Source organism: Lipophrys pholis (assembly GCF_963383615.2).
Source record: "Lipophrys pholis genome assembly, chromosome: 4".
In the NCBI taxonomy this organism is placed as follows: domain Eukaryota; kingdom Metazoa; phylum Chordata; class Actinopteri; order Blenniiformes; family Blenniidae; genus Lipophrys; species Lipophrys pholis.
In genome coordinates this window covers 19,324,649-19,352,330 of record NC_137637.1, presented here as the reverse complement: position 1 = coordinate 19,352,330, position 27,682 = coordinate 19,324,649, and the positions used below count along the sequence as shown (strand labels likewise).

The 27,682-nt window shown below is 40.7% G+C and overlaps 1 protein-coding gene across 2 annotated transcripts; it reads left to right on the top strand.

Annotated features, from left to right (window-relative positions):
• Positions 1 to 1,975: 1,975 nt before the first annotated feature.
• On the top strand, positions 1,976 to 27,169 carry mapkapk2a (MAPK activated protein kinase 2a). Of its 2 annotated transcripts, none has more exons than XM_080461354.1 (10): positions 1,976 to 2,702; positions 18,469 to 18,608; positions 23,391 to 23,455; positions 23,612 to 23,691; positions 23,834 to 23,960; positions 24,060 to 24,135; positions 24,221 to 24,345; positions 25,076 to 25,161; positions 25,281 to 25,361; positions 25,492 to 27,169. In XM_080461354.1, the coding sequence occupies exons 1-10, from the start codon at positions 2,463 to 2,465 to the stop codon at positions 25,639 to 25,641; spliced, it is 1,170 nt and encodes a 389-aa protein (XP_080317480.1). In that variant the 5' UTR covers positions 1,976 to 2,462; the 3' UTR covers positions 25,642 to 27,169. The 2 variants fall into 2 exon arrangements, with proteins under 2 accessions (XP_080317480.1, XP_080317481.1); XM_080461355.1 differs by having other exon boundaries at positions 1,979 to 2,702; positions 25,284 to 25,361.
• Positions 27,170 to 27,682: the final 513 nt, after the last annotated feature.

Here is a 27,682-nt window from a genome sequence, read left to right as displayed (position 1 = left end):
GGTTAATTAAATGACTTGGATCATTATTTTATGAGGGTGTCAGTATAGTGTCTGTGTTGGGTATCAGATACAGTACATGGCTCTAGGCCAGTGCTGTCAAACACATTTTATTTCAGGGGCCACATACAGCCCAAGTCCATCTTGAGTGTGCCAGACAGGTAAAATAGTGCCATAATAACCTTCAAATTTAAACCTTAAAGTTTTTATTTATGGTGGATACATGATGAAAATGTATTGATTATCACAAAAACAAACAATAACTACCCAATGTTACTACATTCACAACATAAAGTAAATTTTAATGAAACCTTCTGGTGCAAGATACAGCGAAATGTCCAAAAACCTTCTCCAATAGCTGTTGCACCAGGCATTAACATGCATTTCGGATGATCATATCACATATGACGAGCCCTGACGCAGACTGTTTACACTTGTCCATATCATGTGTTTCGGGTTAACCACTTGAGTTCAGATTGTATTACTGCTTTTACGACACTTCCGCTAAATGGCCCGGTTGCGATATGAGATGAGTCAACCAGCTTGTGCTGGACGGTGTCTTCTGCCAGACCGCAATAAAGCACTGTGTCTCTACTGACCCCCAGGCACCGACGTTGATGTTCTTAAGTGTCTTTAGAAAGTTGGAAAGTTTTAAAGACTGTATACCTCAGGACCATGCACTGACGATGTTTACATATTACATATGATGTATTTTCCTGTGATACCGCTGTCCTGGAATGCATTCACGACGCATGACTGTTCACACTACAAAGCCTATGTGGTCAGATGCGCCCCAGACCAACTTGGGAAGTGGTGTGTGAGTGAGAATGCTTTGGTGTCTGTTCACACTTGTCTTTAGGGCTCACCACATGTGATCTGATCACCCGAAACGCATGTTAACGCCGGGTGTAACCGGGCCCCATGACAATATGGCTTTGAGTTCAACCCCTTGATGATGATTGTCACGAAATTGCATTAAACCACATCTGCTCCAGATGCAGCCAAAATAGCGTTTGTATTCCTCGACTGCCGTTTGACGCATCAGTACGTACCTCGGATCCTTTGTCAAGCATTGGTTTCTCGAGGGACCGGTTGGAGGGCCAGATACATCCGGATTCAGCCAGCAAACCTCTCCTCATGCAACAATCTCATTTTCAGACAGAAACATTTGATAAATTGTCCCGTTTCAGGTAAGTTGTGCTGAGACGAAAATATGTACTACTGTCCTATTGTTTACTTCTAACAAGAGGGAGTAGAGTATCTATGACAAATGTTTCTGAAGATTATTTGACAATTTTGGTTTGTCGCTATTTTGCTACATTCGACCACAATCCGCTGTGATGACCTGTAATATAATCTAGATGGCTTTCAACACTCACACCCACTTTCTTTAGAAACTGCCATTCTAGGTAATATCTTTAATGCTAACTTTCACGGCAGCATCCCCGATGTCTCAGCTCGCGTCTCAGTGTTGTGCCCACTACTTTTAAAGAATATTTTTTTCCATTTGTTGGTGGTTTGGCGGACCGGATTGGAGCCTCTTGCGAGCAGGTTTTGGTCCACGGGCCCTATGTTTGACACCCTTGCTCTACAGTATCATTACTCAGTTTAATGTTTTTTGGATGTTTTCAGGCACATATGTCTTTGAGCTGAGACCACTGTTTTTCTTTTCACGGCTGATGACAAACATGCCGGGTGGCACAGTGAGAAACTTCTGACAGAGATTAATGAGTCTATTCCTGTCCCACTCTGACTGTTATTATCAAAACATTACAAGAGGCTCTCCTTTGCCAGGCACCTCGTTGTCGTGAATTACAGATAACCTTCAGCAGAAAAGACCCCAGGTCGTTTAAAGTTTAAAAAGCAGGTATCTTTCATGTGTTAACGTTGCCCTCACCCTCACGCTCACTGTGTTACATAAAGCTGCCCCGCTCCGGTAGGGCGCTTCTCCTTTAAGCCCTGAAAAAGCCCCGGCCATGACGTCACGGGCAGTTGAAAGTGAAGTGAAGTGTGTGTGTGTGTGTGTCTGGCGTGTTGGTAGTGTCTGTCTTTCGTCCACCGGGTTTTCTCACCCTTTCCCCCCCGCTCACCAGGCTCCAGGTTGTCCGCCGGGCCCCGGAGCCGACCTGTGCCATGTTTTAGAAAAGTTCCTTGTTGTTCGAAGAGCCGGTGGACGACGGACCCGCCGGAGATGGAGAAGCTAAGTGTTAGCTCAGTGGTTAGCCGGGGATCACACATCGGCTCGCGCTAGCATGCCAACAACGAGCTAATTTAGCATTTCGTCGGCTCTCCGAGTGACTTTGTTAACCTGTAGCGACTCCCGCACCGCCGGTTCCTCCTCGGGCCAGGCCGCGGCTCCACTCTGAACACTTTAGTAACGAAGCCAGCCAAACTCAGGAAGACTCCAGCGCAGCAGAAGCGACTGAGCGGCGTTGTTGGAAAGTAGCCGTTGTTCACCTCTCAGTATGCTGTCGAACGCACAGAACCAACCACTGTTTCCCAACACGGCGGGCCAGCAGAACCCGGCCGGGCAGCAGAACCCCACCGGCCAGTTCCTCCCCTTCCACGCCAGACCTTCCTTACAGATCAAGAAGAACGCCATCACTGACGACTACAAGGTGACCAACCAGGTGCTGGGGCTGGGCATCAATGGAAAAGTGCTCGAAATCTTCCAGAAGAAGACCGGAGACAAGTATGCGCTGAAAGTAGGTTATACCACACCGGTTATTACGATACAATCATGTAAATATACATTTAAATAAATAAATGGAGCCAAATAGACGGGTGCCTGGGGGGCCTGCCATGGGAACATTTTGAAAAAATAGACCTAATGCAATGTAGACTACTAAATACTACATTGTCATGTGTGATGAATTGTACAACCAGTTGATATTGAACGAACCAAACACCAAATATGTAATGGAAGAAACATACTTATTTAAAAGCACATAATTTAAAAAATATAAAGATATATGCTATATATATAGTGTGTGTGTGTGTGTGTGTGTGTGTGTGTGTGTGTGTGTGTGTGTGTGGTGTGTGTGTGTGTGTAAAAAAAAATTTCATCTTCCAGTTTCATCTTGAGTGGGCTCGACCTGTAAAGAAATTGCTATAATAACCTTTTAATTAACACTTGAAAGTTTTGCTTTGTTGTAGCACACAGTTTATGTGATGAAACTGTCTATAATTTTTGCAAGATTAAACAATAAGTACTGAAAAATGACTACAATCTCAACATAAAGTCAACTTTAATGAAACATTCTGGTGCAAAAAAAAAAAAAAACAACCCTCCTATGAATCCTATATAACCACCTTGGTTAGTGGTTTTTGTGTCCGGATTGGAGCCATGAGCAGCCGGTTTTGGCCCACGGGCCTTATGTTTGACTGAAGTGAAACTTCACAGCAGCAACATGCTGCAGGAGAGGCTGTCAACTCATTACGTCCACTTCTTCGGACGTCTTTTTTGAAAATTTACTGTCCAAATAACGGCTGGGCCTAAAACTGCAGTACTTTAGTTTGATATTTCACTAAAATCTGCCCAGACATTTGAGTTATTACCACATGAGTATTTAACTCTCATGTGTAGCAAGAAGGAGTAGAAGACAAGGTAGTGTCAATCAGCGGACTATCCTGTCACCAACTACTAGAAGTAAAAAGTTAAGATTAAAAAATAAAAGCTTTCAACTTTGATATTTTTACCAAAAAATCTGTACAATTACTAAAAATGACTATCACATGCAGAATATTTTCAGTGTGTGAATAGTTCCTGAATAGAAATTCTTAGTTTTTCATGGGTTCAGTCTGATGCCATCCCTTGGCTCTGTCGGAAGTTCTGCCTTTCACTAAGGTAATAATGCTTAGTGTTCTCTGAGATTATCAGACAGGTTAAACTTTAACTATAGGCTGACAGTTTGTCATTGAAGTTTGCAGCAATGTTTTATATTGAAGTGTTTCTATTGGTCATCCCTTTAACCTACAATAGAGAGGAGGAATATCCAAAACACCCCTTATGATATAATCCAACACGACTCAATGTGTGAACTATAACTTTATAATGTTTTATAACCAAAGCACTTAAGTTTCCATTTTTAATTCTATCGTTTACCCATCGTTATTTTTTTATCATTACTCATCTTAAAATAAAACTTGTTGTTTACCTCCTTTGAGTGATTTAAACAACCTACCTTTTTAAGAGAACCTCATTTATCTCACGTATGAAATAAGTTTTTGGATTTTATTTGTTTGTGCTCAGGTTTTACTGTTTGCGCCATGTCCTCTAAATCTGTGAGTTAGCAAGCGCTGACTGGAGATTGTGAAGTGATAGTACTGTATCAGGAACCACCGCAACAAATCACTGTTGGTGTTGGTCAATGATTGACGAAACCGGAGCGTCACAACAGTTATTCGCTCACAGGTGACTGACACATGATCCACGGGAGTCATAGACCGCTGAAGGCAAATTCAGACTCTCTTTATCATTGCGGACAGGATTGTAAAGTGAAGTTTGTTTAAACACCCTGTTGCACATGATCATTCCCAAGTGAATCACAGTCTGGGAAAAACCTGTGTGGTGCGTCAACCCAAAATACTCCTTAAGCTGTGCGTCTCTCTGTGTGTATTCAACATTGAAAGATACACACACGTGCCTCTTCCCTCATTTTTTTACGTCGGTAAACCACACGTTCACTTGCCAGTCAAAGGTTGCCCTCCACCCAGGAGGTCTCCGGTTATGTTGTTCTTATTTTTGTCACTCACAGACTATCGTTCAAAATGACATTTATCTTGCAGTTCAAGTGTGGCATTGAAATAGAAGAAATAAGTTAACTTCACGGTCTGAGAATGTCCAACTGCATTTTATGAGAAACTGCCCGTGATTAAATCCAAATTAAAAAAATGTTTAGTTCAACATGGACAGACTCATTTGTTTCTAAAATTCCAGAGCGTTAATCTAAAAACACTATAAATCCTCCAAGTCGCAACAATTCCTAGAAATGGCTAAAAAGTCAAAAACAGCTGTTATGAAAGCAGTGATGTACCAGTAAAGCTGCAGGAGAGCACAGGTCCCATCCCACTCCTTGATGCTTATTCCCTTCAGTACAAGAACATGTGACCCGACTACAATAAAGCTGTCTGGAATGTAATCTACTGGGAGAATGTGAGCGAGCTACGTCAGGCTGCCAAAAAAGTAAAACTAGCATTCAAACCTTCCTCAAAATCTCTTCCACCTTTTTTTCCTCGCACTTTTTATCTCCAGCACTTTGTCTCAGTCGTGGTTGTTTTGTTTTTAAAGTGCGATGGAGAGGAAGTTGAGTTTTGAAATTTGAAAAAACGCAACATAATATACAGGTTTTGTGTATATATAGCGAAACTATATATACGTCTTTATGAGGTGTGTCATCTTCGTTTTAAAGGTTAGAAATGATTTGTGGCTCCAGACCGACTTCATTTGGTAGGAAATGTAATTTAATCAGTTAAAATGACAGACAGCCAAACACATTTTCTGTGACTTACCAATGTCTGTATACTGTGTGGCTTGTATTAACATGCCCGACTCTGCTCATTCAACTGTCGTGTCATTCCGGAGATTCTGAAAGATACAGTGTGTATCATTATGTTTCATACAGATTTTAAATTTTTTTTTTCCTGACGAAAGTCTGATCATAGATTTGTCACCTGCTGATTTAGTTTTACGACCAGAAAACATCATGTGAGTGACGGAGAGGGCGACAGCATCTCGAATGAATGGGAGAGCACCTCAAAATGCAGAACAGCAGCAGAAGACCTTTTATCTGATTCCACTGTTCCCAGAGAATTACATGTGAACCAAAAACACTTGACCGGGAGTAAGGTGACACTTCTAGGCTCGTTCCAGTCACTTTGTGTGAGTTATCTTCCGAATGGCTTTCAGAAACGATGCGATGCAGTCAAGTTAACATAAGGAAGTGCCACACAGTTCCTTGCAGCTTGTGGAGTTCATGGAGGTTGCTTCAAAGTCGTAAATGTTGTGATTGAAGTCAGTCAGGACTCCTGGAAACTTCAGGTTGCCAGAATTTCACCGTCCATGCGAGACATGTTTTATTAGCTGCTGTCACTCCTTTTGGCAAAAAACTACACCACCTTTAGTTGCGCTTGGCGCAAAAATGATATTCTGTGGTGGATGTCATCAACCCGTGACCTTCCAATACCCCCTTCAAGAATTCTGTGGCTGTGTGTCTGTTTCCCATCTCTAAAGCCAAGTGGAAGCACATCTCTCCACCAGTGTTACATTTAAAGATAAATACTTGCGTTTCAACGTTGAGAAAGAGGAAAAAATATGTATAGAGCAGTGGAAAGATCGGATTAAAAAAGTATTTTTCAGTTTAAACATATTTTGGTTGATGAATGAGTAAAAAATTTGCCTTGCATATGTTTTTACACAACCAAATCCTTTTGTGTGCGTGTTGTTCAAGTACAACACGAGGAATAACGTTAACTTTAGATCTGACATCTGCTCACAGCGACGTTTGACATTGAGGCGATAAAGACTTCAATTGCTCCGGTGATATGCAAAGTCTATGTTCTTTGCATACAGGCGTGCTCTTGTCCATGCTCCCATCCCACCGTTTTATTTAAGTACAACTTCGCATCTAGATACTGAAAGGAACTTTCTCAAGTGCGCTGATAAATGTTGGAGTGTTAGAGGAAAGCGTGATTAAATTTGCTTTTGTTATTAAGTGATCAATTAATTCTAACTGTCTCGTTTAACTCCCAGCCCTAATATAGAGTGGAGATCCAAAGAGGTATTGGGTGTATATGTAATTATCTTGTTTTGCTCCTGAATTCTATGGAAATACTCTACAGATCTGTCACAATCTGTGAGAACCAGAAACTACACTGAATATAGTCCTGTGCGAATATAAGAATTTACCACATATCAGATGATCTTAGTTATTGAAGTCGGTTCTAAAACTGGAACTCATTTATTGGAAAGAAATATTGAGTGCTCATACTTACAAAATAAATGTTGCAGAGACAGCCTTTATTTAATCTTGTTAACCATTCATGAGAGATAACTGAAAACATTTCTGTGGTCACAAATTATGCGGAAGATCCGATACAAGTCCGATTCGATGCGAGTTGTTTCCAAAAATGACAGTTTCATATATGAATAAGGTCTTTAACTAATTATGCAAAATGTAATATCTTCATTATTAAGTTATTCTGCACTTAAAAAGCCTCGAGAAAAAGAAGCTCCAGCTTTTTTCTCAGAACCAAACAGAATGATTTTTAGGATGGAAGCAAAAATGCCTTCTATAAAGTTTTGTCTGGCTTTTGTTTATAACCATTTATTTGAAATACTTATACACAGGGACATGCATTAAAACACCCCTCGTGTCTTGAGAGCTGCTCTGTGGGTTCTTGATTGGACATTAGACCAGAAGGTAGTCGGTAAATGTGAGAGATCTGCATATGGTGCATATAAATACACACACGGGCTTGTTTTAAGGTCTGCAAGGTGATGTCACTGCAAAGGACTGTAGGCTTGCATCATAGTCTAACCCCCTCCCCACCTCCTGTGCCTATGACTCTTAAAACTAGCTGCTCTTTAAAGCAGACATGTAGTAGCCAAATACACAGATGTCTCTGCTGATTGAACTAATGCCCGTTTCCACGACTAACGTCAGCCGAATCTGCCTCATCCCCTTCGTATTCATTAAGTTTACATTCGACTACAGGACCAGCAATCTGCCAACATAGCTGGAGGCGATGTCACCTTGTAAAAGTTTTTTTCTTGAACCGAGTTTTATGCTCACGGTGCAGCTGAATAATTTGTGGTGTGTGTATGTATATGCTTGTTGGAGATGGGCTGCGTCCATGAAGTTAGTCCTTAAATGAATACTTTACAACCTTGTCACGTATTATGTCTTATGTAACCCACCTCACAAAATCAATAACTTTGACATTGTGGCTTTTGTCCGAGACCAGACTTGGGGTCCTTGGTTCATTGGTATGGCACAGGGACACTCTTAAATGGTGTGAAAGTATCGTCTTACACTGAACTGACTACATTTACGTGTTCACAAGACACCAAGAGTTTGGGAGCAATCAGGTAGAGTCCACACGCAGGTCGAAAATAGCACAGTTTAAAACAGCACAAAGGGTTGTACTGTATTTGTGTAAGTTTGTTGTTACATGGTAACATAAACGGCAAACCAACTTCTTTCTTTGTGCACTGAATAGAGTGACGCAATCTTGAATTTGAAGGTGATTTAGATGTCTAAGCAGTAGTCTGAATAAAACATTTTTTCTCATCCCTCCAATTGTTCATGTGCATATTAAGTTTGTGTTGTTGGAGGCCGGTATCAAGCCTAAATATAGCAGCTTTTAACCTATGCTGTTTTTCTTCAATTAAGGTGTGATGCATCATTTACCAATAAGCTCCAGGTGCTCACATGTTATGTACATATGAGAATGAGACTGTCAATACACTGGAATTACCTAAAGCTTCACAATTAATTTACTGCCAAAAACTAAATGCAACAGACAACAGACCCCCATATGGAAAGTGAACGGTGGCAGGCTAACGGATGTGATAGTTTTATTTGGTATAAACACACCTAAAGATCTTAATAGTAATATGTTATAGTCGGCCTATGCAGACATGGCAACCAAAATACATTTCATCCAAATCATGGAGTCATACTCAAAGACAAGTCTATTTCAAACCCCCAGGCTCTCTGATTTTTGTCTGGATGTAGATTTTGCTGTGCAAATGTTCCTTTCATGGATGCAGATTTTGTATATGTTGCTTTTGTTGTTGTCACAACTAGCAGTGAGTTACATATTTGTGTACACCCCCTCTGTATTTGCAGTGATAATCATTATTCAAACAATGAAAATGTTTCTGACTTCACACTGTCAGCAGCGATAAAGAATAAAAACGTAACCTGTTTACAGTCATGCGATGAGAAACGGGAGGTAAAGCGGAAGGAATGTTACGTGTTATGTTGGGAGAATTCAGGGGATGCCTGACACTGCCGTAGAATGAAGAAAACTCATGTATTTTTTACCAAAATCAGAATCCAACAGTCCAAAAAAGCAAAATCCTGCAGCCAGGTGAGCAAAGGCACAGGGAAGCTGCAGCTCGAGGGAAAAGTCCACAGAAAACAGAGAGTTAGGGCACGCTCACACTCCAGGGAAATGCAACCGAATTCTGATATTTATTTATATTTTGCTCAAAAGTGACCAATATTCCACCTGTTTTGTAGCTGTGTGAGTGCTGCAATTCAGATTTTTTTTTTACACACCAGACCCAGGCCTTGATCATATGTGGTACAAATTCCAATAGGTTTCTACATGCGAATGCCTCGTTATGGATAAGCCCCAGAGGAAGCGGCTCCACCACAATGTTAAAATCTGTGCTTTTTTTTCTCATTCTCCTTCTTTCCCTCGTCATGTTGTCGAAATTTTGTCGGCTTGTGTTTCACAACTCTTGATAATGGTTCGAGACGCGCTGACCAGTGTTGCCAGATATGGTGGGTACCTCCCAATTGGGGGGCCAAATTCTCTTACCTTTTAACTTTGTTTATTTCGAGTATTTGTGTGCTTATGGTGTGTTCTTTAATGCATGTAGGATAGGTTCACTGTTTTAACATGATTTCTACACAGGCTGAGATTTGGGCAGATTTTTATTGAGATGTGTGGGCTTTACGTTGTTTTGGCTGGAAACAGTGAGTCACATCTGGCAACCCTGTTGCTGACTGGTGTGCCATCCATATTTACTTCCGTAAACGGCGTCTTCAGCACATGCGCTCTGGGGCCCGAAAGCGTTGGGTCCGATCCCGTTCACACAGGAGTCTGATAGAGGTCGCGGATTAAATGTAATGTGAATGATCACGTAAAAAAATCGGATCCCAGCAAACAAAATCGAAATTGAACATGAAGACCTGCAGTGTGAATGTAGCCTTAGACTCCCACAAAAACACCAGAACAAACATGAACCATTAAAAGGAAGATGTTTGTTTCATTTTGGACCAGTCATTCCAATACTACTGTTCCAGTGGCCACTTGATGGTACAAGTGTAATTTCACGTTCTTTCAGCCTCGAAGCGGTTTGTGCTCGGTAGTTCGTTGTTTTTACCTCAGCAATGCACTCGGCCTGTTTAGTCGCTGGTTGTCTCTGCTTCAAATGTAATGATACTCAAATAATTGTTTCAAATACTGCTTTGACACCCCCCCCATCAACCCACTACTTGTAACCACTATTGCTGGATGCAGGGTTAATGAGATTGTGTTTAATTGGCAGGGACAACCAACTTGTAGTTTTGTTTTTTTTAATTGGGGGATGTGATATAGTCTGCTTCATTGTTGTTGTTGTTGTTCTTGTGACAGTTATGGCTCTTTCTTTCCACTCTGGTCCGGGGGCGTCGCCAATAAATCAATAATAAACCAATAAAGTCTGCAACAGGAACTGTCAGCCCTTTCCTTTGCCAGGAGCACATCTGTCTTGGCACAATGAAACACTCCAGCCTATCTTCCAGACAGGGGACAGACACACACACACACACACACACACACACACACACACACACACACACACACACACACACACACACACACACACACACACACACACACACACACACACACACACACACACACACACACACACACACACACACACACACACACACACACACGTAAGAGTTCAATTCTGATTAGCATCTATATGAACAACAGACATAGCAAAAGTTGATATCTTCAAAACTTGATGGTATGACATTAGGGCTGCCGTGGGTTAAATTCAGTCAAACTAGTGCTGAACTGAAGGAGCTTCTCCTGATTTGTGTGGATCGTGTCTTCACCTTTATTTACCTTTCTTTCCTGTTGCCTCGGTGACAGCGTCACTGATGTGTGGACTTCACATCAACATCATAATGATGTCCGTAACAGACTGACCCTTTTTGAAACTCTTATTAAAATGGTTTCAGTGTAAAAGTGGTGAAATTATGTTTTTTTTTTTTAATGAATGAATCTTTATTTCTAACATACAAACGGAAAAAAGAAAGTTGTAGGTGATCAAAACAAAATCTACTTAATATACATTTGCATGAATGAAAAAGAGGAGGAAGAAGTAAAAACTTATTTACTCCTACCGCCCAAACACTTTTTTAATCCAGTTAAAACTATCATTCGGCCATCATGTAAACATGTAATTTCATGTAAAAAGTAACTTGAAAGACAGGGTGTGGAAACAGTATTAAAGCCAGATTATTTTTCATAATCATTATATATTGATTTGGTAAAACTTATTTTCAGTGTGTGAATTTGCATGGCAGTTGTCTGGTTTAGGAGAATCTACTGATTCCACCTGGACAGTGTCAGTCATTTTTGTTTGAAGTAGATCATTTACTTATATGTGAAGTTGAGACTTTATCACAATCTAAAGTTAGCACCTCCCATTTGCTGCAGTGCCAGTGGTCAACAGAGCAGCTCTGACACTGCATCTGTATTTCTATTTAAGTCTGTTTTGTTTTCCAAGTGTGACAGACCACTTTAGAAAAAAACACTCTTAGTGCATTCACACTAACACTGTGTAAATATTTACTTGGCATTTGTTTCGAACACAGATTAGTTCAAGCCCAATCTCCTTTTAAATATTTATCCCAGTGCTGTAAGCTCCTTTGACACAATATGTTCAACTTGCTTGAATCGTACCGTATATTGAGTGAGTGGAATGGCCACCCATCTACAAGCGTGGACCTTGTAGTTCTCTGCTGAACCTCTCCGTCATGAGGGAAGTGCATGTGGAAGGATGTGGTATTGTGGTTGTGATAGCGTGCTAGTTTAGGGTCTTTCTGACTGTAACATTTGATACAGAGTAATTTCCAAAAGGATGCAATGTTTGCCATTCAAAAATAGTCCTCATTCATGAATATTTCTGAGCACCTACAGAATGAGCTCTGAAGAACAACAGCTACAACAGAAACTGATTCGCGGGCCCTCTCGATGTGTGCAATTGTTGTTTTTTTTCAACTTGGGTCTTGTGACCAGTTTCAAATAAGGAAGCGACGTGGTTGACTGGTGTTGAATTGTGCAAAGGGGAAGTGAATGCTTCCCGTGTCTTTTCTTCATTCATGAACATGTGTTGTGCTCTCTTGCTTTCGTATTCATTTCGAAATGGATTGGCTTTTTGTTGAAAATATCTTCTTTTAATTTACCTAGAATTTAGAAAAGAAGTGAAGCGTTAGGAGAGAGTAATTTAGAGCTTTTCTTCAAAGAGTTGAATGAAAAGAAGTCATGTTAACTTCAGTAAGTGCATGAAATAATAATTTATCATTATAATAATCATAGTCTTCATATTTGAGTCAACTGAAGAGTCTGTCACTGAGTGGCTCACTTTGTTTGGCCTCCTGTCATCTCAAAGCATTTAATAACTGATGGTGTTTATACAGTGAAGCCACAAGTATCTATTGCATCAGTGGCAGAAGGGGATTCACAGAGGGTGGAGGTAGAGGGACCGGTTCAAAGAGGGAAACATTCACAGAATATTACAGATAGGGCCAAATGCCTTTGCTCTGTGTGTCACTTCTTCAGTCCCACGTGTCTTGAACTGACTGCTATGATACTATCTCTTAAGACACTCCCATGAAGTTTATCTAGGCTTCACCCGGAAGTGGGACACCTGCTTGTGCGTAACAATCATAGTTTCCTCTCACATCTCCTTTCACTAGCCACCTCTTGTTATGAATGCATTTCAGACCTGTGAACTTTCTTCAGTCGTCACCGTAACTGCTCTCATCGCTCGAGCAATTCTGCATTGTAATTGGTTAATTTTAGAATGAATAAATCAGTCATTTAGAATGACTTTTGCTTCTACTTTTGTTTTTCAAGCACTTTTTCTGTTCAGCTGTTGCTACAGTTCATATTAACTGGGTTGTTTTGGAACTGTGTGTTAGTCCTGCACAGCTGTGAACACAGATGTTCACTTTAACTGCACAGGAAAACAAAGAGTGTTTACAGTTATGACTAACTTCACAACTCACCAATTATTTATTTCCTTCTACCATGGGCACATTATAATCTATTATTAATTTGCACATCTTTAGTTAAACAATATCTCAAGTTGGAATTGCGAGTTCTTAGCATCGTCTAAGGTGATTTAAAATATTTGCATTGTGTTGGTGAGTCTGTTTTCCACGCCGACGTGTTTTTCTTTTGTGACCACATTAAGTATTGTGCATATGTCCAAATAACACAACAAAAAATGTGGAACTCTTGGCATCTAAAGTCATGTATGTACACACACATCACAGAGAGTAATGGATTGGTGAGGCTTAGCTGACGCTATTAATCAGATCATGTCTGATTGACACAAACATGTTTGCTGCTTCGCTTACTGCTCAGTGAGTCATTTAAAGGCACATACAGAGTCGTTTGAAAAACATCTCAACCTAACAGGAACTGAGCCAAGCATAACCTGTCACACCTTTACTCTTTGTGCCCTCCACTGACAGCAGTTCACTGACCCACTGCCCTCATTGTGATATGTATTTATTTGTTTTCGCCATATTCAACCCGTGGATTTCACTTAGCTTGTGGTTGGCAGGTGGAGGATGGGTGCTTCATCAGCTTAACCCCTTCCCACCTCCTGCTGTCCTACGATGGGCTCAGGAGCTTTTGTTTTGGCCAAAGGAAGTGTATTGTGAGCCCATCTGCCTCCCTCACGACCCTCCTTCCCCACAAGCTTCAGTGTTCGGCCTCAAAGGGCCAGCAGCAGATGGGGGCTGTGCAGCCTCGCAAGCACCAGCCGAGAGGTGACAAGGGTGATTTCTCGTGTGAATATATACATGTGTTAAAAGGGCAGTGTAAACTCATTTGTGGAAGGAAGTTTGATATTTTTAGTTTGTATTTTCCAGCACATGCAAGCACACATCCATCCAGTTCCTCTTTGACTGTCTTAGTGCAATATAGTGTGAATGGGAGGTTTCAACCTACTGGTTCGTCCACACAAGCTTGCGTAAAACTGAATATACATTAGTAACATACGGTTTACAATAACTTTAACTCTATTTACAAGATTCATACCCTATATTATTTACAATGTAACCATCTTCCATAGAATTACCTTGCAATAGTGAAAGTGATACTGTATTCCCATTATTAAAGTAATCAATTGTGTATACCGTAGTTCATTTCTCAATTTCAAAATCTTTTCAATGGACATTTCAAGTTACAAATGTTTACATTTGACAGTTATTAAGGGGTTGAAATATTAAGAGGATTAGATTGCCTCGGATGTTGCCTGTTCCCTCAGCATCTCCTGCCTCGGGTTCACATGGTCATTTCTCTCTGCTATGACGCAGGACTAGAGACCTGCCCTTGTTTGCTCTGTCCCAAAGGGTGGTTGAACTGAGCTGTGTGTATAGGGTTGAGATAAAGCAGTCGTACACAACTACACCATACCAACTCTTCCTGGTAACAAAGACAGTCACTTTTTATTGATCTGTGAGCCCTCACACTCACAGTGATGAAAGCACAGGCAGTCCAGACAAAACACAGAAACTAATGCTATTAAATAACTGTTTCCACAATTGTCTTTATTCAATTCATTTATATAGCATCAATAACAATATAGTCATTTCAAGGCAAAGAAAAACTAAACAAAAAACAAAAAAAACCACCCAAGAGCAAGCAGGTGACGGTGGAGTGGAAAACTCCCTTTTAACATTAAGAAACCTCTTATAAGATTCCGCGGTGGTTTTCTGCTTTTCCAGTTCTGGTTTGGTGATTAAAAAAAAAAGAGAAAAGGATAGGAGAGAGACAGAAGGCAACAAACAAGAACCAGATTGTCGTAAAGTAACTCACTGCAGACTTTATTTTAGTCAGTTAAATCATGTTTTTATCCTCTTATTTGTTTCTTCTTGAACTCTTGTAAGAGCATACAGAAATCTGTAACACACACACACACACACACACACACACACACACACACACACACACACACACACACACACACACACACACACACACACAATTGTAAATGTACCCGTGTTGAGGGATGCTGACTGGATTGTCCATCTGTTATTTTAGATGGAAAATTATTTGAATTCTCCATTTTTAGCAACAAACTCATCCCACCAAAGTTCACTTCAGAACAACACACTTTCTCCCTGTGGACATCAGACTTCATAACTCCTCCATGTAACTAGTATTTTGAGTTTTCCTGTCATTGCCATTCCTTAATGCATATTTTAGTCACCATTAAGTCTTGTACATATTAATACATTAATTAACATTCTATGAAACTTATACTGTTACGTGGAGCAATGTTGTGAAGAATACCCGAATGGCATAAGTAATGTATTTCTGTTCTATTCATCTGTGCTTTACTAAGCTATTTTGGCTGCACGGTGGTGCAGTGGTTAGCGCTCTCTCCTCAGCGAGAAGGTTGTGGGTTCAAATACAGCCCAGGGCCTTTCTGTGAGGAGTTTCCATGTTCTCCCTGCGTGTCCGTGGGTTTCCTCCGGGTACTCCGGTTTCCCCTACAGTGCAAAAAAAACCAACCATGCACCGGGGTCCCTCAGCAAGACCATCGGCCCCCACCAGCTCCCTCGAGCATGCTGCTATTTGCCTACAGATAGCTGCCTACCGGTGGGTTATTCGGTAAAGAAATTTCCCAAGGGGATTGATAAAGTACAATTCTTCTACTTTCACATGAGTCACAGGGATGAAATGTTAATCCATGTTTTGGTTAGACTTCCCGATCCTCTACATTTTGTATATATCAGTGTGTTGTCCATTACCATTGTTATTGAACTCATTAATACAGTTAGCAGCGAGAGTAGGTTGTGAAATTGATCTTGTTTAATAGGTTATCTATTTTATAATAGGTTTTCTATGGCGTGACAGTCACCTGCTTCAACACACAGTATTCAGTGTTCTCTACAGTGCACTTCGGCGTAACGGGCCGGTATGTTAACTTCTGTTAGCATGTAGCACGCATCAAAGTTGCGTTCTGTCCCTGAACACATTTTGGGCTGTCAGCTCCTGCCGTTAAAACCTGCATTGAAATCGTTAAAGCTGGACCAACATTACGGCTCAGACACAAACTTTCTCTTTTATTATGGAAACAGTTTCTGGAAACATTTGTCAGAATCAAACTTTCTTCTTGTTATTTGGGAGCATTCAGGGGCCTTCGTCTGTGCCTTTATTTGCTTAGGTATCCTGTATTTCATGATCCATGAACCGTGTTCACACCAATGAACCACATGAAATAACTTGTTTTTATTATGGACCGAGGGCCTAATGTAAAGGATACAGACTAACATGCACTAATGTAGTTACAGTGAGTCTGATCTTATATGTTCCACTACCATAGTCAAAAATAATGGGCAATGATTAGCAAGCAATTTTTTGATTTTACTCAACTGACTTGATAGTTTATATGAGATAGGTTAAGATTGATTTACTGTTTGTATTAAAGGAATGCTATGCAGTATCTGCATTGCTCATCACCCTCCAAGACAAGGAGGCATAAGAGTGTGGAGTGATGTCAAGGTCATTGACATCACCTCCATGCAGTAGGGTAAATGTCTGCCACTGATTATAGTACTCCAAGTTGTCAGATAAGCCTTCGTAATAGCCTAAAGACTTAGAGACCCCCTGGGCCACCCACCAGGGCACTGCCCCTGCACCCAGTCCGGGTACCTGGGCGCTCCAAAACACCCGGCCTCACTTACAGTGGTCTTACTCTTACGCTGTCAGAGAATCCTGGTGAGAACTCTGTGTGGATTAAAATGAATATAATAAATACTGCTGTTATTGGTATCTCAATGCTATAATAAATACCATAATATTTTGTTTTATGCATATTATAAAGTTGAATCTGGTTTACATAAATGTACCAAATACTTCTGATTCAATAATTTTAATGAATAGAAGATGCATTTAATATTTCCTGACTACCACTCATTTTTAGAATGGCATTCTTTGCAGCATTTTAACACAGTCCCGTAGATTTGAACTCCCTAATGAATATTATTGTTGTCCTACCTAAGGTCGGCAGTTGACCCCGCTGAACTATTTAATTTAATCAATGTTAAAATTCAACTTATATCACTGTAACAAGAGGACAGTGTTACATAATATGATGCTATACGGTTACACCCAACCCCCCACTCACAGTCCTTGAACCACAATACCCCGTATGTAAACACACACGTTTGATTTCCCGTGATTCTAAGTAACGTGGGTTCTTGTAAGCGTGTGGATTTACCGACAGGCCTCTGTGCCACATCAGAGATCAGACAGTAGTCTTAAAACTCATTGTCCACTGGAATGAAGCCCACTGTTGTGTTGTGACCGTGGGCAGCGTTGGAATGTAATTCGCCACGAAACGGGCAGATGGCAGCTCATTGTCAGAGCTGCTCGGCTGAATTCTTTCCATTGACGAAACAAAGATGTTTTAAGGTTTTGCTGTGGAGATTGCAATATGTGTCATGTAATTAAATCTGTAGTCAAACGCAAATGTTTGTATAGCATTATCAACTGTGCAATTCATAAAATAGACACAGTTGGAATGTAATAATGTGGTCTTGTCAAATGTCAATTCTTTAAGTATGAATTGTATTTGTAACTAAGTCTTTTTGGCACTTTACAAGTTTTTATGGCCGCCATTGTTTTAAAATCCAAAATAATTCCTTGCATTCTCCTCACCTATTCTTCACTTTTACTTTGAGATGGGCTGGAGTTTCAACAGACTAATAATTGACCAAGCAACTGTTTTCACTCCTGTGAGGGAGTCACTCAGTTTCCTGTGACAATCTCCATGGCCTTTGCTGTGTTATTTACAACTTGCAATGTCACATAATACCTGACCCGCTCCATAGTAAGTTCCTCTGCTTCCTAAATGGGGAAGCCTAGCGTTGAATACACACTTTGTAACTTATTGACACATTCCCCATAACAATTTGTGTGAATTTTAGTTCTCAGGAGGATAATCACATTTTGATTAAATTACTTCTGAAATGAAGACATATTAACTTATTTATCCTAATTTTTAAATTTTTGCAAATAATATAATTTTATTTTTTAAATGAAAGTGAAACACAATGTAACCACACTAAGCTCTTATAGGTTGATTTCAAATTAAGCAGAAACATTTCACAGACCTTGAACGTTTAAAGTTCAACTGTGCAGTAACAGGGTGTCATGCACAGAGGGCGCCACGTTCACATCAAACTGCACTGGGCGAAAGTAGAAAATGTTTTTGCAAGTATCGGCCAGGTGAGGGCAGCACTGCTCTACTCTGTGTTTGTCTTTGAGGCGAGCAATTACAAACACTAGTTAAGGACTGAACTGATCGCTCCGCTGAAAGAGGGACGCTGACCTTGGCTCTGATTCTGTCCTATTGGTTATTAAGTGCTATTATTCATACATTCATTTAATGTTATTCATTATCATCCTCCCCATCTCTGTCCATCTGTCCAGATGCTGCAGGACTGCTCCAAAGCCCGCAGAGAAGTGGAGCTTCACTGGAGGGCTTCTCCTTGTGCCAACATTGTGCGCATCATTGATGTCTATGAGAATCTTTATCAGAGCAGGAAGTGTCTGCTGATTGTGATGGAGTGGTAAGTCGTCAATCACTCATTCAAACACTTAACATGTCTACCTATGTGTTGACAGAAGGTCTCATTAACAAACCTTGACCCATTATACCTAGGTTGAATAACACTATTAGCATACTGTTTGAGGGCACACTAGAGAAGAAGAGATGATGCCCCTCTATCCTGCTTCCTGTGCCAGCTGTAGGCTTTAGCGTTTGTGAAAACCTTCTACCTAAACTCCTTTTTATTGGTGGATTACTGCATCATCATTCCTAAACTGGCTCCTGTCCAGACCTAAAGGATAAACTCTGCAAATGTTTTAAACACTTGAATACAATTTTTCTTAAAAAAGCTGTTCACGTGTTGACAGCAGCTTGTTACTGAACTTTAATATTCTGGGAACAGTATTTTCGAATAGGAGGGAGTGAACATGACTGACTAAGCCGGATTTCATCAGCCACCCTCAGAAGTTCTGTTGTTACTTTAGCTACTTGTTTGGGAGTGCTCTCAAACATTCTGGGGAATGATTCAACTTTTTTCTATTCATTTTGATGAAAAAGCCCTCCGATAATCTTCATCTGTGCAACCATTGTTGAGCTGACAATATACCTAAAGCAATTAACTTTGTGGATTGACTGATGTGACGTTGAAATACCGTGGCAACACTGTTGATTTCTGAGATCTTTGGTCAACAAAAAGCTGTTATGAAATTGTGCGTGGTAAAAGTATTACTCACTGTCTAAAAGCATTTACTTTATGAATGAATAAAGATGTTTTAGTCACTTCACTTGAGAAAATATACATTCCATGATGAAATGTGCCTAAATCCATTAATTTCCACATTTTCTAGAATAGGAAGGCAGGTAAGGGAGTTTTGATGACTGTAAAATCAGGTTGTGGTGACGGAGCTCCCTGCTTTTTGCTTTGATTGCATTTCACCCAGCTTAATTATTGTAAATCTCTATGATCTTAAAAGAAAATGACCCATTTCTTTGAAATGAGCATGGTATACGTTTCTCACCTTAGCGTTTCCACCGCACAGCATTTCAAACCACCGAGCCTCTGTCGACCTGTCACGTGCGCGATGCCGCTGTGGTTACCTTTGTAGCATTGAGGTAATGGACCCGGCTTCCTACACACTCACATGCTGATGTGGATGAGTAACTTCCTTGAGAAAAAATGAGCTTCACACGAGGCGCTTATTTGAAAAATTGTTTCTGATGACTCTAAAGCATTTTGCTCTCTCTCTCTCGCTCTCTCTGTCTCTCTCTCTCTCTCTCTCTCTCTCTCTCTCTCGCACTCTCTGTCTCTCTCTCTCTCTCTCTCTCTCTCTCTCTCTCTCTCTCTCTCTCTCTCTCTCTCTCTCTCTCTCTCTCTCTCTCTCTCTCGCACTCTCTCTCTCTCTCTCTCTCTCTCTCTCTCTCTCTCGCACTCTCTCCTCTACCTGCTTTTGAACAATTCACTGAAAATAGGTCACCAGACTTGTGTTTGTGGAAAAGTTCACCATGTCACTATGCCGAGTCACTTGTTATCATAATGATGGAAATTTGGTTCTGACATTTTGGTGTTCATCATTTTATTGTCAGCATCGATTTTAATAGTGAGGCATTGCAATGACAAAAATGCAGTTAGTGATGTTCATTTTAGTTTAAGAGAAAAAAAAAGAAAGTATTGTCAACTGTTGTCACAAACAAAATTCATGATTTATTACACAATCCCCCTAATGACACATTTTCATATTGTGGTGCATCTCATGAAATTAGTAGGTTTTCTTCCTATATTTTTATATTTCTTACACATTTTGTTTCTTTTGTTAAAATCTGGGATGAAAAATAAAAAGTGTCTCTTAAAATTACCGGTGGCCAAGTTATTGTCTTGATAACATGTTAAGCAGCACCAACAATAATTATTGGCCACAAGGAGGCCTGGGATGGACGTCTTGCCATGTCTCCACCAATAAGAGCATTTAGAGGCTGTAAAGCTGCTGTCGAGCACTTGAACCACAACCTAAAGTAAGCAGCTTTAAGAGCAAAGTGAAGAACATTTCCAGACATTAAAGCCAGGACTCAATAGTGCCTCATTTTTATTAGTATATGTGATGTAATTATGTGATTTTACAAAGTTGCTCGCAGAGCCTGCGAGGTGTGAAGGGATGTCTTCATCTGCTTTTTCTACTGTCAGTTACGGTCAGCATCTGATAAGGCGGGACTCGACAGCTGAAGGCATAGTCAACAAAAACAGTGTCTGGAGCAATAAAGGCAGAAAAAGTCCCAACCAAAGGAAACGGGAGCACCACTCAAAGTTGCAATGATAAAAATAGGCATGTAAAAGTTTGTCCATAGTTTTTGTCTTATCTGTAAGTAAGGACTCAATAAAAAAGCTCCTCACTGCACTCTGTTTATATCCCATGTTAACAATGTATGATCAATTCAAACAGACCAACATAAGTCAGCTTTTCTGTTTGAGCGTCTGCCTCAGTTGAACTTGGTAATAAATGATGGCAGTTCAAATAGAGACGAGTGACATTAATGCAGTAGTTCCTTTATCAGATAACTACTTACGTTTTGTTATGTGAAGCAGGAAACCATCTTGCAGGACAAGGGGGGCTCATGATACCTTCCACGTAAGGCCTCCATTGGGCCGGTTGAGGTCAACAAATCCACCCACACATACAGGGATGAGCACAACAAGCGCACAAATGCTTTTGAACAGTGTGCAGAACATTAAAAGTTCTTTGGGAAGATTTTATTTAAAGATTGTTTCCCAGCAATACTTCAAATAGTGGGGTCCAAACTTATTCTCCGTACGTTGGGGAGTTTCTCCTAAACATTTGCGGTTCATCCGTCTATATAAATCAGGGTGAAAAAAAGATGCAAGTGGGTAAGAATGTGAGTTTCTGTGTTTGCTCTGTTATTCACTGGTGAGGTGTCTGTGCTCTGCCACCTCCCTTGCTCACTGCGTTTCTGCAGTTTAAATGAGATGCGAGAGAATGTAAAGTCAAAATGTGTCAGGGTGTAACAGCTGGCTGCTGCGATGGTGTGAGATGAGCACCCTCCAGTCATCGAAATGCTTACTCTGCTGAGAATTCACACCGTTCTCTCGACATGTTCAGAATCGCAGCGCGTGAAGGAGGGGTTCGACTTGTTCTGCTTTTCATCTTTTACCGCATTAGAAGACAATGTGAGAAAGATTTACCTGCTACTTTTTCTTTCTCACATTCCCTTTAATGCTGCGTCAGAATACAGTGGATGGAGTCTCGGTCTGGTTCTCAGTATGCAAAGCGTGAATATAAGTGAGTGATTTTGAGAAGTTTGAAGTGTGCTGTAGTGCAGCCGGGCTGTCCCACAACTCCAGAGCATGCGTGTCCTCTTCTGCCGTTATCACGGGCATGCTTGTAGACTCGGCCTGTGCGGTCGTGCGCATTCGGTAGATGCGTACTAATTTGGCACCGATGATCAGATCTGAAACTCGCGCAGTCATACTGAGCTAAAAGATTAAATGAAACTCACCAAGTGAGTTGTAAGTTTCTCGCCCTCGGCTTACGGGCTCTGCATTTGAAGTCATTTGCTTGCACTGCTAACGGTTCTTTCTCCTTTCTTCTATTCATGGATAATATAACGATGAGCCACATTGCAATACTAAATGCAGTACACTAGATCAATCAATAAAAACATTTGTTCAAGCTGGGTTTCTTTCCCTTTGCCGTTTTCGTGAATTTGTATAAATGAGTTGCGTTCTTACTCCTGATTTCATCTTTGTTTTCCAAAACACATAGTGGAAACGTCAAACCACCCGTATGTTACACCGTCACTGATTTCTGTTGATGGAATAAAAAAAAAAAAAAGCATTATTTCATCATGGGAAAACTACACTTCCAATGCAAAACATATTACGATACAACTACATGAAAGTTACTTGCTCATTTAAATCTTCTAATTGTCACTGCATTATCAGAAATCCAGAGGAAGAGGGTGTTCATAGTGTCAAACACACTTCCAGGTTATGTAATGCTTTTAACCACATCAGAGCAAATGTTACATTGTAGGAGGTAGCACAGTTTATGTATATGATATACTCGAGCTACATTCTGTTTAAATTCTATACATCTTGTTATGTCAATTAATGTTTGAAATCAGGTCTGGAAATCGGGCTGTTTCAAATCTGGGGTCAAATGTTCAGCTCCTGGTGTTACGCAACATTTTGCATCACAACGTCACAGGAGAAATGTGGTTGATATCATCCTCAAACACCTGAGTGTGCAGCAGTAGTTTTTTGATAAATCATGAACAGACAAATGACGAGCCTGCTGCAGGTGCCAGATATTATTAACAAAAATGCTGCATTTCTGCAAAACAGCATTTAGAGCAAAAGTACCGCATCTGCAACAAAACAAAAAACGCATTAATAAAACAAGATTACATTCACAAAGATATATATATATATATATATATATATAAAAAGACTAGACTAATGGATAAGCACACACACACACACACACACACACACACACACACACACACACACACACACACACACACACACACACACACACACACACACACACACACACACACACACACACACACACAAAATTATTTCCCTGGCGGTTAAATACCATTTCAGTCCTTTTCCTTTGCTTCCATCACTTGCTTGAATGTGGAGCATTAGCAACAGGAAGTGGACTGTAAGAGGAGATGGGTCGAGATGTTGAGCTTTTTTAAAAAAATCATCGAACCAAACAAATGAATGCTGAAAGTTGATGTGGTCATTTTACCAGCCCTACTAGTCTATTTTTGTCTTGTCCAGCATGGATGGTGGGGAGCTGTTTAGTCGAATCCAGGACAGAGGAGATCAGGCCTTCACGGAGAGAGGTAAAATGTTCATATGGAAAATGCACCACATGTAGTTTGTTATTATGTGAATAAGTCTTGGATTCAACACTGTACACATATTCTGAGATCATTCCACCGTCTAGTTTCCTTGTGAAAAGGACATGTTCATTAAAAGAGCCATTTGTCTATTTTCAGAGGCCTCTGACATCATGAAGAGCATTGGCGAGGCCATCCAGTATTTACACGCAGTCAATATTGCCCACAGAGACGTCAAGGTTTGTTTAATGACTTGTGTTTTATCATTCACTTTAATTTTCTTGATTTCTTTTGCTTTTAACGGATGAAAAAGATCTCCACGAACGACACACGCTAACCCCATTGTTCTCCTTTCATGTGACTCCTGGGTTCTCCGTGCAGCCGGAGAATTTACTGTATTCCACAAAGAGGCCCAATGCTCTGCTTAAACTTACAGACTTTGGCTTTGCCAAAGAGACCACCTCACACAACTCTTTGGCTACTCCCTGCTACACGCCTTACTATGTCGGTAAGAGTCTTCGTCTGTGCACGCCGTCACATTCCGTCTACGTGTTGCTTTTCCACAAACATGCTTCCTTTTCTTTGGTTTCTATTTCACTATTTACAGCTCCGGAGGTCCTGGGCCCCGAGAAATATGACAAGTCATGCGACATGTGGTCGCTGGGTGTCATCATGTATATCTTGTAAGTCGGCCTTTTTCTCACCTCTCCAACTGCGGATTCTTTCTGCACTGCTGCAGCTCATGTTGCCATTTGAAACACTCAACAGGTTGTGTGGATACCCACCGTTTTATTCAAACCATGGCCTAGCCATCTCCCCTGGAATGAAGAAGAGAATCAGGATGGGCCAGTACGAGTTTCCCAACCCTGAATGGTCTGACGTATCAGAGGAAGGTAAAACTGTACATCTTAACACCCCCCCCACAGACACACACACACACACACACACACACACACACACACACACATACAACTAACCACTTGATTTGGGAATTTTTCATTGGGTTCATCTTCTCTAAAGATATTATGAAATGCTGACTTGTTATAAAGCATCTGAACTGTTAAACTGGCCTTTTCTTTCTTTCTACTCAAGAAATAGAAACTTATGCTGTTTCACCTGTTACCTGCTGCTGTCATCCACCACAACTGAAAGTGGTGTCTTATTTTCAGACTATAGAAACTTATCAGATAAGAGCATGTATAGATTTAGAAAAGAAAAAAAAGAATGGATTAGTTACACTGACTATTTGAAAATCATGAAACTTTTACTGTCTGTGCCTCCGGCAAGTATTTCTCAACACAAGCGGAGGGCAATCTTTCAAAGAAATCTACCCGCTAAAGACAGACTTGTGGTGGCCTCCAACAGACTGCAGTGCACCACAAACCAAACTCTTGCCATTATTCTTTTCATCTGATTTTGAACATTTAATGCTCGCCATCCTGGATGTAAGGTTATATCCCTGTTCATAGAGACAGACCCATTAATTCTAATATAACAAATGTATACAAGAACCACTAGCTTGCTATGGTTGTTAGTTTTCTTTATAACTATCTTCTTTCTATTTTTGAAAAGTAGTTCTGCTTTCATGTTTCAGCAATATAAATAAATGACACCTTTTTTCAGCAAAGCGGCTGATCAGGACTCTCCTAAAGACTGAGCCCACTCAGAGGATGACCATCACAGACTTCATGAATCATCCTTGGATCAATGTAAGCTCCAGATTCAACAGGCTTTACTTCCGTTTGCTCATCCCACCTCAGTCCTTAGTTTCTGGAGCAAAGTAAGACATCCAAAAGTAAAACTACTTTTCTTCTGTGCTTTCCTCAAGCAGTCGATGGAGGTTCCTCAGACTCCACTCCACACCAGCCGGGTCCTTAAGGAGGAAAAGGATGTATGGGAGGAGGTCAAGGTCAGTCAACCGTGTGTGTGTGCGTGCGTGCGTGCGTTAATCAGATTCGTCATGCTTGCAGGCCTCGTCTTGTCCCTTATGACTGAGCGCTTTTGGACTCACTTATTTTTGTCATTTCTGCATTCCCCAGGAGGAAATGACCAGTGCCTTGGCCACAATGAGGGTTGATTATGAGCAAATCAAAATCAAGACCATTGAGGACTCGACCAACCCACTGCTGACGAAAAGGAGGAAGAAAGCCAGTAATACTCTTCCGGACCCAAAGGCTGCTGCCCACTGAAAGACGCACACCTGCATGCACATAAAAACCCAGGTTGTGAAAAGGAAGCAATAATTTGTGGACACACGAGTCGTATTGCATGGATTTTCTCAGTGTTTTATTTTTCATGGCAAATTCTAATGTTTTGTAAGAGTGTTTCTTTTTATTACTCTACCATTTTAACACAGCCTCCGCTCTGCTCTCACAGAGGGGATGTTGGTTTTGTGTTTTTACACCAGTGAAAAGATTATAATTATAAAGTAAAGAGGAGGAGAAGTGATCTTTCCCAAATATCGGTTTGTGTACTCAGAGGGGCAAGAACATTGGATTGGGACGCGAAGCCTTAGCATTAGCAGTAGTTGTCTCTCACCCTGTGGCGCCCAAACCTGTGAATGTTATATCCAACTGCTAAATCCCAAAAATCAAAAACAAGGGAAGTTTCTTTTTGCAAACGTACAACGTATTTTGAACTGACGAGTGGAATGTAAAGACTCGGACCCCCGACTGTCACAATTGGAGGGAAATAGTAGCCAATGTTCGGGGCTCGGACTAGGAGAGTTTTTTCAGGTTTGGTTCTTCTTTGTGAATGTTGAACAGAGGCCTATGCACTCACTCGTGGGCCATGTGCCACTCTGACGGAGCACCTCGAGGCCCTGCTCTCCTACCTTCATCTGTGCTTGTGTTTCAGGTACAACGTTTAAGGCGGAGAAAGAGGCCACGTTTAAAAGCAGGACCTGGCCTCACTTCTCCTGCGTGTAGCTTGTAGGAGAGGAGGAGCCGAATGATACTGTATTTTTTCATGAACTTTATAAGCATTTTAACATTGGCCTTAGTACTATTGCTTTCAGCAAATGGCTTTTAACCCCTACCTACTGTTTGGTTCAAGCTTTTATCTATGATTCAGAATTTTAAACGATGCCAGAGTATATTTCAGGGTCAATGCTATGCAGACATATTTGTCAGCTTGAAGTACCACTACGACCTTATTGTTGGTGACTTCTGTTAGCAGACGTGTTGGACAGATGGAGTGAGATGTGTGAGTTTATGTACGCTGTAGCATCCTCGGGAGAGTACACAGAACACAGTGGCCATCCCCGAGTTGCTGTTGATTGTATCAGTTCAATCCATGCGGTGCAGTGTCGGTGTTTTAACAACTCTTCTTTGTGGAGGGACTGATGGGAAGGAAGGAAGGACTTAGGAGCTGCTGCTCAGCACAGAGCACAGTCCGATGTACCACCAGCAATCACATTCTGACAAGGTTCAGTACTTTCTTCCACTTCCTGCTCTCGGGATCCTGGGAAATGATTGAGTTTGTGAGTTTGAGTCTATTTCACTTTGTTAAACCACGTCTATATCACCTTGTTGCATCGCACCTAGGAAACTCTCACTGTAAAGATTGTAATGAATGTGACAATGTTCCTCCTTTTTCTTTTGTCCTCAACATGTTTTTGTAGTAGAAGCACAGATGTGTTGGTTTTTTTTTCTCCCCCTTGTCTGTCAGTCTCTTCAGTTCCACTAGCTGTACTTTTGTCTGCTTCAGCTTTGGATTAAAAAAACAAGAGAAACACAAACGTTCTCTTTTTTGTTCTTTTTGAATTCAAAAGTCACATTTGAAGATCCCAAAATATCCACGTTACACATCCATTGACAACATAGTTCAAAAATATATAATTGAATTGCTGCTCAGTGGATCTCTTCCTGAATTTATCCACAATTTTACGAATGTGTGAAGTACTGCTTGAAAATCTTTAGAAATACTTTTATCAACGTGTTTGGCTTCTTTCATTTCGATCAAATGATATTAAACGTTCTTCCTCCAACGCCATAAAAAAAATCGGTGAACAAAACATCTTTACGCAATCCTGAAATTGGAATTGTTTGTGGTCAGAATTAAATCCAAACAGGAAATTTGTTAAATTTTATTGCAATGGAAAACTTATATAGTACAGGATACGATCTTGGAGATAAAACGACTTTTTTGTCCTCGTTTCAGACGATATTTTTGTGGCCTAAACACAAACGTTAACTAGTTAAATTCTTTGTCGCATGTTTACTGCATAAT